The sequence below is a fragment of the Onychostoma macrolepis genome, chromosome 13, assembly GCF_012432095.1.
Source record: "Onychostoma macrolepis isolate SWU-2019 chromosome 13, ASM1243209v1, whole genome shotgun sequence".
Classification (NCBI taxonomy): domain Eukaryota; kingdom Metazoa; phylum Chordata; class Actinopteri; order Cypriniformes; family Cyprinidae; genus Onychostoma; species Onychostoma macrolepis.
Window position 1 is genome coordinate 24,433,020 of NC_081167.1, and position 16,669 is coordinate 24,449,688.

A 16,669-nucleotide genomic window follows, 5' to 3' on the forward strand; every position below is an offset into this window, starting at 1 on the left:
TATGCATATAAACAGCCTTTTAATTAACAGAGTAGAATAATCATGGCTGATAGTAAGACATGCAAACAAAAAAGAAAACAAAACTGGATGCAACAGCTGTTACTTCTTACCAATTGGTTAATGAAAACAAGCATATAATCAAAGGAAAATTTGGAGTTCGGATAACCTCCAAAACCAAAAGCGATACCTTTTTAAAAGCACATTATCATCAAATGTTTCTAAAATGTTTATGTTCCAAGGCAGATTGCCGCCAACAGTCATTTTAGGATAGTTCATGGTTTGGTCTTATTGACTTAGGAGTCCTCTTCACTACTCCTAAAGTTTCACAGATTTAGGAGCTAGTTTTAGTGCTAAAACACTCTGTGAAATGCTCTTAGAGCAAAAATTTAGGAGTCCTAAATTTAGGACTCACACGCTCATTATTTTTAAGATTTTCTCCTAAATTGGCAAGTTATGAGCTACCTTTAGCCTTAAGATGTTTTGTGAATACGGGCCCTGGTATGGAAAAAAAAAAAAAAAAAAAAAATATATATATATATATATATATATATATATATATATATATATATATGTATATATATATATATATATATATATATATGTATGTATGTGTGTGTGTATATATATATATATATATATATATATATATATATATATATATATATATATATATATATTTCTCATATTCATATGCTGTATATCATTTTTCAATTAAGATGTATGCATTCTAGTCAGTTTATTAAGACAATCAGCTGCTTTCTATGGCAGTTCCCATAGCTATTGTTGTAGGCATTTTTCAGAACCTTAAAATCAAATTTATCCATCAACAGCTCAAACTTAAATTTTTCCATCCATAATAATGTTCTGCCATTTGAATCTGTATGTTCTTTTGCCCAATTGAACAGTTTTCTTCTGTGCCAGAGTCAGATTTGGTTTCTCTTTGAAACTCTGTGTAAAGACCAGTGGCATCTTAGAGTCTTTTCTGTTTCAGATGAAGCTGATGTTTGGTTTGAACTTTTCAGTGAAGCTTCTAGCTGAGCACCAGCGAGGCATCTGTTTCTCAAACTAGATGCTCTGATGTACTCGTGTTGTTGTGCATCTGGGCCGTCCATGTCTCTCTCAGTCTTGGTTAGATCTGGTTTGTTTCTTTTGTCAAAACAGTAGTGTGTGGAATGACCTTCATCTCTCAGAAGAACAACAGTGCAACGTGTTTCCAGGAAAAAATGTGTTTGTGTTTGCCCAGAATTTAACTTAAAGTTTTAAGTGATTTGCAAAAATACTTGCAAGCCAATACTTCAGCAACTGAAGGTTTAACACTTGAAGTAGCACAGAAGCTGTCAACTGTACCAGATAAGCTCATTATAAGGATTTTTAAAACAGATTTTCATAGTAGAGTGGAGTATTGGCTCTACTTTGTATTGTATTGTATTTATATATATATATATATATATATATATATATATATATATATATATATATATATATATATGTATGTATGTATGTATGTGTATAATATTTTGTCAAATGGCTATATTGTGTTGGACTGAGTTTAACGACATAACCGTGCCAGGAATAATATGGACTATGGACAATGAGTTTGTCTGCAAGGTATGAAATAAACATTTGTATGTCATGAATTAAAAGGAGAGCTCACAGGAAGTGAATGGCAAGAACTGTTTATTGGTTGAAGCACAATAAAGGACACTGTTAGCATTTTAACATCTGTGTACATGGATTTAATTTGCATGCGTCAATTACTTGCTCACTTCTAACACCGGCAGCTTTGTGGAAGGCTGTACTTATATATATATTAGTATGTGTATATAATATTTTATATATATATATATATATGTATGTACAGGTGCTGGTCATATAATTAGAATATCATCAAAAAGTTGATTTATTTCACTAATTCCATTCAAAAAGTGAAAGTTGTATATTATATTCATTCATTACACACAGACTGATATATTTCAAATGTTTATTTCTTTTAACTTTGATGAATATAACTGACAACTAAGGAAAATCCCAAATTCAGTATCTCAAAATATTAGAATATTTACATTTGAGTTTGAATAAATGACCATCCCTACAGTATAAATTCTGGGTATCTCTTGTTCTTTGAAACCACAATAATGGGGAAGACTGCTGACTTGGCAATGATCCAGAAGATGAACATTGACACCCTCCACAAAGAGGGTAAGTCACAGAAGGTCATTACTGAAAGGTGTGGCTGTTTACAGAGTGCTGTATCAAAGCATATTAAATGCAAAGTTGACTGGAAGGAAGAATTTGGGTAGGAAAAGGTGCACAAGCAACAGGGATGACCGCAAGCTTGAGAATACAGTCAAGCAAAGCCGATTCAAACACTTGTGAGAGCTTCACAAGGAGAGAACTGAAGCTGGAGTCAGTGCATCAAGAGTCACCACGCTCAGACGTCTTCAGGAAAAGGGCTACCAAGCCACTTCTGAACCAGAGACAACTTCAGAAGCATCTTAACTGGGCTGTGGAGAAAAAGAACTGGACTGTTGCTCAGTGGTCCAAAGTCCTCTTTTCAGATGAAAGTAAATGTTATATTTCATTTGGAAATCAAGGTCCCAGAGTCTGAAGGAAGAGTGGAGAGGCACAGAATCCATGTTGCTTGAAGTCCAGTGTGAAGTTTCCACAGTCTGTGATAATTTGGGCTGCCATGTCATCTGCTGGTGTTGGTCCACTGTGTTTTCTGATGTCCACAGTCAATGCAGCCATCTACCAGAAAATTTTAGAGCACTTCATGCTTCCTTCTGTTGACAAGCTTTATGGAGATGCTGATTTCATTTTCCAGCAGGACTTGGCACCTGCCCACACTGCCAAAGGTACCAAAAGCTGGTTCAATGACCATAGTGTTACTGTGCTTGATTGGCCAGAAAACTCGCCTGACCTGAACCTCATAGAGAATCTATTGTCAAGAGGAAGATGAGAGACACCAGACCCAACAATGCAGATGAGCTGAAGGCCACTATCAGAGCAACCTGGGCTCTCATAACACCTGAGCAGTGCCACAGACTGATCGACTCCATGCCACGCCGCATTGCAGCAGTAATTCAGGCAAAAGGAGCCCCAATTAAGTATTGAGTGCTGTACAGTGGGGCAAAAAAGTATTTAGTCAGCCACCAATTGTGCAAGTTCTCCCACTTAAAAAGATGAGAGAGGCCTGTAATTTTCATCATAGGTATACCTCAACTATGAGAGACAAAATGAGAAAAAAAAATCCAGAAAATCACATTGTAGGATTTTTAAAGAATTTATTTGCAAATTATGGTGGAAAATAAGTATTTGGTCAATAACAAAATTTCATCTCAACACTTTGTTATATACCCTTTGTTGGCAATGATAGAGGTCAAACGTTTTCTGTAAGTCTTCACAAGGTTTTCACACACTGTTGCTGGTATTTTGGCCCATTCCTCCATGCAGATCTCCTCTAGAGCAGTAATGTTTTGGGGCTGTCACTGGGCAACACGGACTTTCAACTCCCTCCAAAGATTTTCGATGGGGTTGAGATCTGGAGACTGGCTAGGCCACTCCAGGACCTTGAAATGCTTCTTATGAAGCCACTCCTTCGTTGCCCGGGCGGTGTGTTTGGGATCATTGTCATGCTGAAAGACCCAGCCACGTTTCATCTTCAATGCCCTTGCTGATGGAAGGAGGTTTTCACTCAAAATCTCACGATACATGGCCCCATTCATTCTTTCGTTTTCACGGATCAGTCGTCCTGGTCCCTTTTCAGAAAAACAGCCCCAAAGCATGATGTTTCCACCCCCATGCTTCACAGTAGGTATGGTGTTCTTTGGATGCAACTCAGCATTCTTTCTCCTCCAAACACGACAAGTTGAGTTTTTACCAAAAAGTTCTATTTTGGTTTCATCTGACCATATGACATTCTCCCAATCCTCTTCTGGATCATCCAAATGCTCTCTAGCAAACTTCAGACGGGCCCGAACATGTACTGGCTTAAGCAGGGGGACATGTCTGGCACTGCAGGATTTGAGGCCTTTATTACTTTGGTCCCAGCTCTCTGCAGGTCATTCACAGTTCTTGTGATCATTTTGACCCCACGGGGTGAGATCATGCGTGGAGCTCCAGATCGAGGGAGATTATCAGTGGTCTTGTATGTCTTCCATTTTCTAATAATTGCTCCCACAGTTGATTTCTTCACATCAAGCTGCTTACCTATTGCAGATTCAGTCTTCCCAGCCTGGTGCAGGTCTACAATTTTGTTTCTGGTGTCCTTTGACAGCTCTTTGGTCTTGGCCATGGTGGAGTTTGGAGTTGGACTGTTTGAGGTTGTGGACAGGTGTCTTTTATACTGATAACAAGTTCAAACAGATGACATTAATACAGGTAATGAGTGGAGGACAGAGGAGCCTCTTAAAGAAGAAGTTACAGGTCTGTGAGAGCCAGAAATCTTGCTTGTTTGTAGGTGACCAAATACTTATTTTACAGAGGAATTTACCAATTAATTCTTTAAAAATCCTACAATGTGATTTTCTGGATTTTTTTTTTCTCATTTTGTCTCTCATAGTTGAGGTATACCTATGATGAAAATTACAGGCCTCTCTCATCTTTTTAAGTGGGAGAACTTGCACAATTGGTGGCTGACTAAATACTTTTTTGCCCCACTGTAAATGCTCATACTTTTCATTTTCATAATTTTCAGTTGGCCAAGATTTCTAAAAATCCTTTCTTTGTATTGGTCTTAAGTAATATTCTAATATTTTGAGATACTGATTTTTGACTTTCATGAGCTGTAAGCTCTAATCATCAAAATTAAAAGAAATAAACATTTGAAATATATCAGTCTGTGTGTAATGAATGAATATAATATACAAGTTTCACTTTTTGAATGGAATTAGTGAAATAAATCAATTTTTTGATGATATTCTTATTATATGACCAGCACCTGTATATGCAAATGTGTGTGTGTGTGTTTATATATATATATATGTATATATATATATATATATATATATATATATATATATATATATATATATATATATATATATATATATATATATATATATATATATACATACATACATACATACATACATACATACATACATACATACATGAGTACCCATGAGTATACCCCTCAGATTTCAGCAACCATTTTAGTATATCTTCTCAAGGGACAATACTATAGAAATGAAACTTGGATATATTTTAGAGTAGACATATAGCCATTATTGTCTAAATAACTGGCTACAAAAGTGAGTACACCCTGAGTCTTAACAGTTATATGTCATTTAACCATGCAAAGCCACATGTCCTATTCACCATGTTCATATTTTTGTCTGCTTGACAGGACCATACAAATTTTCTTATCTTGTATTAGAGCAGTTAAAATTTGGTGCTTTGAGTACAGTTCTCTCATAATGACCACTGGATGTTCAACTTGGCACCTCATGACAAAGAACTCTCTGAGGATTTGAGAATCAGAATTGCTGCTCTCCACAGAGATGGCCTAGAAGTTCGGCAACACCCTGAAACTAAGTTACAGTACAGTGGCCAGTGGCATACAGAGGTTTTCCAAGACTGGTTTCAGCAGTTCTGTGATGTCATTATGGAGGAGTGGAAGAGGATCCCAGCAACAACCTGTGCAGTTCTGGTGAATTCCATGCCCAGGAGGATTAAGGAAGTGCTAGATAACAATGGTGCCCCTACAAAATATTGACACTTTGGACACAGTTTTGACATGTTCACTTAGGGTGTACTCATTTTTGTTGCCAGTTATTTAGACAATAATGGCTATATGTTGAGTTATTTTTAGAGGACAGTAAATTTGTACTGCTATACAAGCTGCACATTGACTACTCTAAAATAAATCCAAGTTTCATTTCTATAGTATTGTCCCTTGAGAAGATACTAAAATGTTTGCTGAAATGTGAGGGGTGTACTCACTTTTGTGAGATACTGTGTATGTATATACAGGTGCATCTCAATAAATTAGAATGTCATGGAAAAGTTCATTTATTTCAGTAGTTCAACTCAAATTGTGAAACTCATGTATTAAATACATCTCAACAAATTAGAATACTTAAGATCAATAAAAAAAAAACATTTTTAGTGAATTGTTAGCCTTCTGGAAAGTATGTTCATTTACTGTATATGTACTCAATACTTGTTAGGGGCTCCTTTTGCTTTAATTACTGCCTCAATTCGGCGTGGCATGGAGGTGATCAGTTTGTGGCACTGCTGAGGTGGTATGGAAGCCCAGGTTTCTTTGACAGTGGCCTTCAGCTCATCTACATTTTTTTGGTCTCTTGTTTCTCATTTTCCTCTTGACAATAGGTCTGGTGAGTTTGCTGGCCAGTCAAGCACACCAACACCATGGTCATTTAACCAACTTTTGGTGCTTTTGGCAGTGTGGGAAGGTGCCAAATCCTGCTGGAAAATGAAATCAGCATCTTTAAAAAGCTGGTCAGCAGAAGGAAGCATGAAGTGCTCCAAAATGTCTTGGTAAACGGGTGTAGTGACTTTGGTTTTCAAAAAACACAGTGGACCAACACCAGCAGATGACATTGCACCCCAAATCATCACAGACTGTGGAAACGTAACACTGGACATCAAGCAACTTGGGCTATGAGCTTCTCCACCCTTCCTCCAGACTCTAGGACCTTGGTTTCCAAATGAAATACAAAACTTGCTCTCATCTGAAAAGAGGACTTTGGACCACTGGGCAACAGTCCAGTTCTTCTCCTTAGCCCAGGTAAGACGCCTCTGATGTTGTCTGTGGTTCAGGAGTGGCTTAACGAGGAATACGACAACTGTAGCCAAATTCCTTGACACGTCTGTGTGTGGTGGCTCTTGATGCCTTGACCCCAGCCTCAGTCCATTTCTTGTGAAGTTCACCCAAATTCTTGAATTGATTTTGCTTGACAATCCTCATAAGGCTGCGTTCTCTCGGTTGGTTGTGCATCTTTTTCTTCCACACTTTTTCCTTCCATTCAACTTTCTGTTAACATGCTTGGATACAGCAATCTGTGAACGGCCAGCTTCTTTGGCAATGAATGTTTGTGGCTTACCCTCCTTGTGAAGGGTGTCAATGATTGTCTTCTGGACAACTGTCAGATCAGCAGTCTTCCCCATGATTGTGTAGCCTAGTGAACCAAACTGAGAGACCATTTTGAAGGCTCATGAAACCTTTGCAGGTGTTTTGAGTTGATTAGCTGATTGGCATGTCACCATATTCTAATTTGTTGAGATAGTGAATTGGTGCGTTTTTGTTAAATGTGAACCAAAATCAACTTTTCCACGACATTCTAATTTATTGAAATGCACCTGTGTGTGTATATATATATATATATATATATATATATATATATATATATATATATATATATATATATATATATATATATATATATATATATATATATTTAAAACAGAATATTTATTTTAATATGTTTACAAATAGAAATACTGTCTCTATTCTATTTTCTACAAAAAATATTACTTATTTATATATTATTACTTATTTATTTATTTATTACTTTTATATTGGGCCAATAAGTAACCTTCGTCCTAGAACTGTGATTAGTGAGGGTTGCACATAAGCCCCAATATTATTCATTATTCATTATCATTATTTCAATATGCCATGGTTTTACAGCTTCTGCTTTAGTGCATTATAAAAAGTGTTTAACATTCAGAATCATGGTATTTTTTGTTATCTACATATTTTGCCTCCCATTTAACATTTTATTCCCAATTTTCATGAGGTCTGTTATGGCATATATTACAGCTACCAATTTATTAGTATTCACAGAAGAGCTTAATATATTTTAGAGGCAAAAGGAAGATGATTAGAAAATACATTATTCATCATCAGTTTAGTTTAATAGGATTATGAAATATTTATTTTTATTTTTCATATAGCTTTTATTGTCTTATGTTTTTCAGACAGCACAGATTGAGACCGGAACAAACCGGTAATTGACCTATTTCACCGACTCTGCGCCATGTTAACGTATCATTACTGCTGATAACAACTTGCTTGATTTTCACTGAGCAGCATAATCAGATGATGGATTTAAACTTTCAGAGCCATGAAAATTACATATTACAACTTTCCCTTTAATATTTCCTCATGTTCTCTGTTTATAATAATACCTTACTTAGCAAAACAAACATAATTGCAATGGCATTACTGAACTACTTTAACTAGTAATTGATATTTGACAAAAATATGTGCGGTAGCTGTAAGTGAGTAGGGGGAGTTGAGGTTGTTCTTATTACTTTCAGTTGGATTGTAATGAATTAGTAACTCATTTTTACTCATCAGGTTTTTTTGGGGTTTTTTTCTCGTACTGTTGATGCTACAGACATGAATGGTACATTCAAATTGTTTGTTGAATCAAAGGATTGTTGACAATGTGGTGAGAAGACTGAATGGAAAATCCTGCTTAATTGTTTTGGTTCTGGTTTCTAGCAGGTCCAAGCTGGATATTAGCTGATCATTGGTTGGTTGACCACCCACCATTCACAAAAATCTTTGTAAGAAGTTAAGAAATTTCTACATGTGCTTCTTGAAAAAATATTTGAAGTTGTCAAATATATATTTTTAAAAACCTATTTTTTCTTAAGAGCAAAATAACGGGCTTCGGTTATCTGATGCCAGACTCACTGTAAAAACCCAGTGGAAAAACTCAACAAAAGGCCATCTTTTTGCAATCCCTGCTGATTACTGTGATAATTATAAGTAATATGTGTTTTATGAAGCTAGTGTTATGTTGTGAAAGGTTCATATTTTGGTTTTGGGAGTCCCCAACAACAGGTTGACATGCATGCAAGGTCAAAAAATACTTTCTTTTTCTTATAATATGCATTTATATTTACCTTATTTGCTCAACAACTCCCAAATGATTCTCTCAACGTTTCACTTTTCCAAACCCCTCCTTTGCGTGACACTAATCTGCGATGATTGGTCTGATTGGCCGATTTCATTTAAAGCAGTGTTTGTGAGAGCATAGTCTCGCGTAGCCAGACTGACGGCTGAAGGTCTTGAATCCATGGCAGCTTTCGTTGGCCAAGGCCCGCCCATGAGGCCGTTTGACCGACATGTCAAACAACCAATCACAGTTCGTTTCGTACAGCATCACGTTTCGGGGCATGGAAATGTCAGCTTTCTTCTTTCGTGAGGGGGTTTGGCGTCACGGCATCTTTGTTTCCAAGCAGAACGTTAAAGAACGCGACACACACGTCTCCTGGAAATCCTGTATAATTTAACCAATCCAATGGCGACTTCAGAAATCCTGGCACCTAGTGGCAAAGAATGAATTTACGTTTTCATTCAGACCAAGGCGAAAAGACCAAGTGTGAGTAATATGCTAATGTTTCATTTTGAAGTCAACATGAAACGGCTTGGGATTTGTTTTAAAAATGACTCGTTTCGATGATTCAGTCGACTCCATAATGGGGGCACTTTAATATTTGAAACAACCAAATAAATACCTTTGGGGATTTTAGACAAGTTGGTGGTGATCCTAATTTTAAAAAGTTATTTACAATGATTTTTCAGGAAGATTATTTTCAAGGATGTGAATTCTTGAAATCTTACACGGGGAAAAAAACCCCAAAAAAACTTTATATTTTTTTCTGAATTAAGAACGGCAGTTAATAATTTTATTCTTGAGAATGTTCTTTGAATCTGGTCCAAGGACATCAAGAAGAAAAAAACAAACAAAAAAATCTGAGCAGGGAATTTCAGATAATGTCCTATACAAGTATCTGCTAAGATTCCTTCTGATTATTGTTTTATCATTAAAGTTAATGTTCCTTTACTGGTCTGAAATAGCCAGCAAACACACACACACACATCCATTCAAACATGGCCTGATGATGACAGCGGCTCATTCATCGGGAGTTCTTTATGTTGCAGGTAATGAAAATTACAAACACCAGCAAACTCGACATCATCGAATCAAAGAGTATGTAAATGAACAGTTCTGAGGATACAGACAAGTCACTGGCTTTTGTGTGCACATTCCACTTTCTCTTTCATCCAACCATGAACAGTGATCTCACAAACACTCCCCACACAGACAAAAAAAGACAAAAAACAGTCTGGTCCTCCGCCTCCCCGTGCTGAATTCTTAATAATGGTGTACATATTGCTGAAATTGCACCGTGCGCTTGTATATAAAACGTCTCCATAAAATTAATTTAGCAAAGAAGACGCAGCCATCAAAGAAACGTCCGGCTTATTCATCGAGGGACAATGTGGAAACTAATTTCCCCGAGGTTGCCACACCAGCTGTCTTTATGTCAGTTTTTCCGATACGCTCGTGTCATCGCGCCGCGCCGAAAATTAAACCAGTGACTGGCAGTTTTGACGGCTTTCATTGAGCCCACCTCATGCACTTTGCCTTTTCGTGTGTTTCGAGCATACGAATTGAAGGCGCTTATTGTATTTGTGAATAGTCCATTATGTCCAGGCGAGCATTCGGGGCCGTGCTCAGGGGCCCGTTCTGTTTGTCACAGAGGGCCTTTTTTGATTGATGTGGCCTTGGTCTGTCACAGCTGGAAGGGAGGTGGTAGACTTGGGTGGTATAGAGAAAGCGATGCACCACACAGAGCTCTGCAATTAAGCTGTTTTCTTTCTGTTAATTAAAAGCAAATTAGTCACTGCAACAAGAGGAGCTGTCTTCTCGTAATTGCCACCCAGCATTGCCAAACATGAACCTGTTGTTGAAATGGTCTGTCTTTTCTTACACTTTCATTTTCTGTCTTGCAGGGTCGACGGGGGAAAACAGGAGATCCAGGGACTCTAGGACCACCAGTAAGAATTACACTTTATAGTTATAGAAACAAGAAAATTACCAAATATTCAGTATGACGGAGGCCAAAATTGAAAATGTAATAATTTGGCCGCTTTGAAAAGCTGAATGGCCTTTCCCAACCAATCATGAACTTGGCGTTGCAACAGGAGAAGAAAATTAAACTTAATTCAAAATATATTCTCTATAATCCAGCATTATTATTATTTTTCTAACAGTTTTTCTTAAGTGAATTTGCAAAGACCCCACAAAGTATTTTTATATAATTCTATTTCTGTTCTAAACGTGTGCATTTGCTTTATTCCTGCCTGCCTGATTTGATATTTTTTTATGTAATACAATGAAATTCATAAATTATTTCAAGTGTCCAATTAATCTTTAGAGGCTCTGCATCTTGTTTTAGACATATTTAGATATTTTTACAGTTCAGGAATTGATTTGATCAGCAGGAGCAAATAACAAAGAGTGGATTGGTTCAGAGGATTTAGTTTTATTAAATTAGTGCAGAAAAGCACTATTAATAAATAAATAAAAAATAACTTTTGTGTTTGATACCTGATATCTGGTATATATGAGCATTAATATCAGGCCCACACAGAATCTGTGCCCGCAAAGCTCTGCAGAAATATCCACATATTTCTGCGCCTGTCATTCAAAAAATGTTAAACCCTGAGTGTTTTCTCTTATATATTTATTTTAGTGAGATATTTCAGCTACTAACAAGTGTGGTAGCTCCATTTTACCATATTTAAATCCAGTGTTCTGCAAAATTTCTCCTAGAACTTGAAATGTAAAGTCTAGATGGCCAAAAGTATTTCAAGTTTAGAAAAGTTTTTGTTCCCAAATACTGTTTAAAACAGTTTTAATTTGAATTAAATGGAATTAGAAAGTAAACAAATATTAAATTGATGAAAAATACATGTATGTAATTGAATATAGGTTTTGAAGTGCAGCTCATTTGTACCACTTCATTTATAGTATATCACTTCTCTGCCTAATTTCCTGCCCCTGCTATTCGTTTCAGATTTAGAAAGCATAATTGTTGTCATAAATCTGCTTCAAAAGCAAACAGAATTTGTCATTGTGCATAATAGACAGATACCTGCTGCTATATTCATCCCCCTCCAGATGAGTTTTCTTGGTTTATGTATTGGTTCAAGTGAAATCTCCATCACATGCGCTGTTTGGCTCAACGTTTCAAATTACGATTTCAAGCAGCCCAGAGGGCCATATTAAGAGCAGTCCCATGCATAAGTGTTATTGAAGATCCTGATGAGACTCTCAAAGGGGCCCTAGTTTACTGCTTGATAAATAGTCATCTCATCAAAGCCGTGGCATCAGTATGGAAATGTGTATGACTTAAAAATCACTCACACACACACACACACACACACACACACTTCAGGCTTTGAAACGTATGTTGCATCATAAATTTCTGGCATATTTACATTGCCTTTGGCTTTGTGGTTGTACCCACATATGTGGAACTGGATAAACATTGACAGCTTTACTGATTCTATTTTAAGTGGGAAATGAGTGATTAATACATTGCTATATTGAATGAAAACGTAAAAGAGTACTTCACTTAAAAATGGAAACTCTGTCATTATTTGCTCTCCCCTGTGTTCTAAAATCATTTGTCATTTTTTGTTCAGACTGCTGGTTGCTCTTTTCTATGCAGGCACTATAAATAGGAACTATTTAAGCAAAAGCATCAAAAAGTGGTTCATTTGACTTGTGAACTATAGTAAGTCTTCTGAAGTCATGCGGTAGCAGGAACAGACTGACTTTGAAGTAGTTATTCGCCGATAAATTTCACGAGTAATTGTGTTCACTACTGTAAATCTGACTTGTGAATCAGATCAGCTGGTTCATTGAAAAGATTCAAGTAAAGTCACTTTTATTTATGAAATGCTTTATACAATACAAATTGTTTCAAAGAAGTTTTACAGTAATAAACAGTAAAGTAACATAATTAACTTTAAAAATGAGATGAATTAAAATTCTGCTCTAAAGCAGCTCAAAAAAGATAATAGTGTCATTTATTCATCTCAAGCCAGTTCAGTGTTTGTTCAGATTCAGTTCAATAACTTTGTAACGTTCATCAATTATGAATCAAATTTGATTCAGCTTTAAAACATCTACAGATGACAATACTTTCATCATTTAGTGCCAGGTGTTGAGACTTTTTGTGAATAAGGGTCTGTTTTTCACACAAAGCTATCCTATTGCTTCAGAAGACTTTTTTATTTATATATTATTTCTATGGTTTTTTTGGGACCTTTTCAACACCCAATTCATTGTAATTGCATTTTCTAGAAAGTAAATTTGACTGAGAATTAGTGAATCTTTCTTTAAAGATTCACTAAGCCGCAAAACGAATTGCAAATGTTGCCTGATCTGCTCTGCATACTAACAGCGACTGACCGTTTAGTTTCACACATGCTACTGTAAATCTCTGTCACTTTCCATTACAGGAAAGTTATAAAGTGGTGGACACAAAGTCAGAAGAGTCAGGAGGGAAGTGGTTGTGACATTTTTAAATGGCAGTGTCTCGATAATTTCCATGGCATGTGCCAACCTTGCTTCTGTCCTCGGGAGCTGGCATTTATGAGTGGCCTGTCGTCAGTGGTGGTGAGGAGGAGGAGGGCCCCCGGGCGGCACAGACATCCTCCCCCAGCCTCAAGGTGTCAAGGAATGCCATGTGCGGTCCAGGAGGCCCTTATCTGTCTGGATGTTTAGTTGAGCTGATGTGTTTAGTGACCTTTGTCAAGGACATTCGCAGGTGTTGTTGCTCCAGTCGTGGGGGCGACAGAGGCTAATACGCAGCGAATGCTGCCCTGATTGCAGGGTCAGGCAGTTAAGGCTGAATTTACATTTTGTTTTGCATTTTACAATATTGGATTTTGGGTTTTGCTCAAATAAGCTTCCTTGCCCAAGACATTTTCAAATGAGCTTCCAAATGTAAGTGTAAGTGATTTGATTTACTCATACTGAGATTTATTTCTTCAACACAGGGTCCACCTGGAACATGCGATGCGGAAGCTGTTAAGGTAAGATTTAGTTGTTTTTGAAGATTTAAATGTGATCATTTTGTGTCAATATTTTTAAAGCAAAAACTCTATAAGTAAGCCATTTGTAGGTTGGAAAGTGTAAACACTGTGGCACTTTCAAAACACACATAGTATTGTTTAAGCAGCCTGACCAGCCTGGCATAGCAACATTGGCTCAACCAATGGCATCGGGGGCAACCCTTTTTCTTTTTTTTTCTTTTTTTGATCAATAGTAGACAGGGAAGCGTTCAGGACTGACTGAAAAATTGTCACTGTTTTTGTGGTTCTGTTTGGTGACTCCAATGTGTTTTAAGACAACTAGATGTATAAAAAAATGTTTACTTCCGGTGCTGTTTTACTTTTATTATAATTTGAATATTTTTATTATCAAAGGCCCTGTCATTTAATGTGCCCTTTATGCATTTGTTGAAATCTATAAGACCATAGGTTGTCCCATTTGTTTCATGATTTGGAAGGATGCTCACAAGTCCAGTTTTGGCCTTTTTTTGCAGTTTAATTTCAATAAATGAGAAGAACATTTTTCTCTATTTTTTACATCTATTTTTCATTTCCATTTTTATGTAAAATGTAATTTTGTCTTTTCTATATTTAATTATACATATTTGATCATTTATTCTAAAAAAATTTGATATTGAACATTGGTGAAGGAGATTTTGGAATGTTCAAAATAGTTTACTAACATGCTATGTCAACATGAAACATTAGCATATTGCCCGCCCTCTTGTTGGTCTGAATGAAAATGCAAATTCATTCTTTGCCACTAGGTGCCGCTTTTGGAGCGTTAAAAATAGCAGTTTCCCCAAAAACGCTGTACACAGAGCAGCACTGCACTCACAAACACTGCTTTATCAGGCATTACAGCCATGATGCAATGGAAATGAGACCAATAGGACCAATCACAGCAGATTAGTGTCACGCAAAGGAGGGGTTTGGAAAAATGAATCCCGGAGTGAATCGTTTGGGAGTCGTTGAGCAAGTAAGGTAAAAATAAATGAATATTATAAGACAATGAAAGTGTTTTTTGCATGCATGCCAGCCTGCTGTTGGGGACTCCCAAATCCAAAATATGAACCTTTCATTACAGGTGCTGGTCATATAATTAGAATATCATCAAAAAGTTGATTTATTTCATTAATTCCATTCAAAAAGTGAAACTTGTATATTATATTCATTCATTACACACAGACTGATATATTTCAAATGTTTATTTCTTTTAATTTTGATGATTATAACTGACAACTAAGGAAAATCCCAAATTCAGTATCTCAGAAAATTAGAATATTGTGAAAAGGTTCAATATTGAAGACACCTGGTGCAACACTCTAATCAGCTAATTAACTCAAAACACCTGCAAAGGCCTTTAAATGGTCTCTCAGTCTAATTCTGTAGGCTACACAATCATGGGGAAGACTGCTGACTTGACAGTTGTCCAAAAGACGACCATTGACACATTGCACAAGAAGGGAAAGACACACAAAGTCATTGCAAAAGACTGTTCACAGAGCTCTGTGTCCAAGCACATTAATAGAGAGGCGAAGGGAAGGAAAATATGTGGTAGAAAAAAAGTGTACAAGCAATAGGGATAACCGCACCCTGGAGAGGATTGTGAAACAAGAGCCATTCAAATATGTGGGGGAGATTCACAAAGAGTGGACTGCAGCTGGAGTCAGTGCTTCAAGAACCACTGCGCACAGACGTATGCAAGACATGGGTTTCAGCTGTCGCATTCCTTGTGTCAAGCCACTCTTGAACAACAGACAGCGTCAGAAGCGTCTCGCCTGGGCTAAAGACAAAAAGGACTGAACTGCTGCTGAGTGGTCCAAAGTTATGTTCTCTGATGAAAGTAAATTTTGCATTTCCTTTGGAAATCAGGGTCCCAGAGTCTGGAGGAAGAGAGGAGAGGCACACAATCCACGTTGCTTGAAGTCCAGTGTAAAGTTTCCACAGTCAGTGATGGTTTGGGGTGCCATGTCATCTGCTGGTGTTGGTCCACTGTGTTTTCTGAGGTCCAAGGTCAACGCAGCCGTATACCAGGAAGTTTTAGAGCACTTCATGCTTCCTGCTGCTGACCAACTTTATGGAGATGCAGATTTCATTTTCCAACAGGACTTGGCACCTGCACACAGTGCCAAAGCAACCAGTATCTGGTTTAAGGACCATGGTATCCCTGTTCTTAATTGACCAGCAAACTCGCCTGACCTTAACCCCATAGAAAATCTATGGGGTATTGTGAAGAGGAAGATGCGATATGCCAGACCCAACAATGCAGAAGAGCTGAAGGCCACTATCAGAGCAACCTGGGCTCTCATAACACCTGAGCAGTGCCACAGACTGATCAACTCCATGCCACGCCGCATTGCTGCAGTAATTCAGACAAAAAGAGCCCCAACTAAGTATTGAGTGCTGTACATGCTCATACTTTTCATGTTCATACTTTTCAGTTGGCCAAGATTTCTAAAAATCCTTTCTTTGTATTGGTCTTAAGTAATATTCTAATTTTCTGAGATACTGAATTTGGGATTTTCCTTAGTTGTCAGTTATAATCATCAAAATTAAAAGAAATAAACATTTGAAATATATCAGTCTGTGTGTAATGAATGAATATAATATACAAGTTTCACTTTTTGAGTGGAATTAGTGAAATAAATCAACTTTTTGATGATATTCTAATTATATGACCAGCACCTCTACTCATAATAGGGGCACTTTAAATTTACATACTGCGTTAGTACTCAAAAAATGCATATTAGGATCTTTTGGTACCACCTCAGTTTT

General features: G+C 36.9%; 1 protein-coding gene across 4 annotated transcripts in view; it reads left to right on the plus strand.

Annotated features, from left to right (window-relative positions):
• The window catches only part of LOC131551995 (collagen alpha-1(XIX) chain), a 164,239-nt gene that overhangs the window by 80,010 nt on the left and 67,560 nt on the right, over positions 1–16,669 (plus strand). For all 4 annotated transcript variants that reach the window (XM_058795306.1, XM_058795307.1, XM_058795308.1 and 1 more), the window contains 2 exons: positions 10,778–10,822; positions 13,838–13,873. In XM_058795306.1, coding sequence (XP_058651289.1) covers positions 10,778–10,822; positions 13,838–13,873 — 81 coding nt within the window. The remainder of the gene's footprint in view (positions 1–10,777; positions 10,823–13,837; positions 13,874–16,669) is intronic.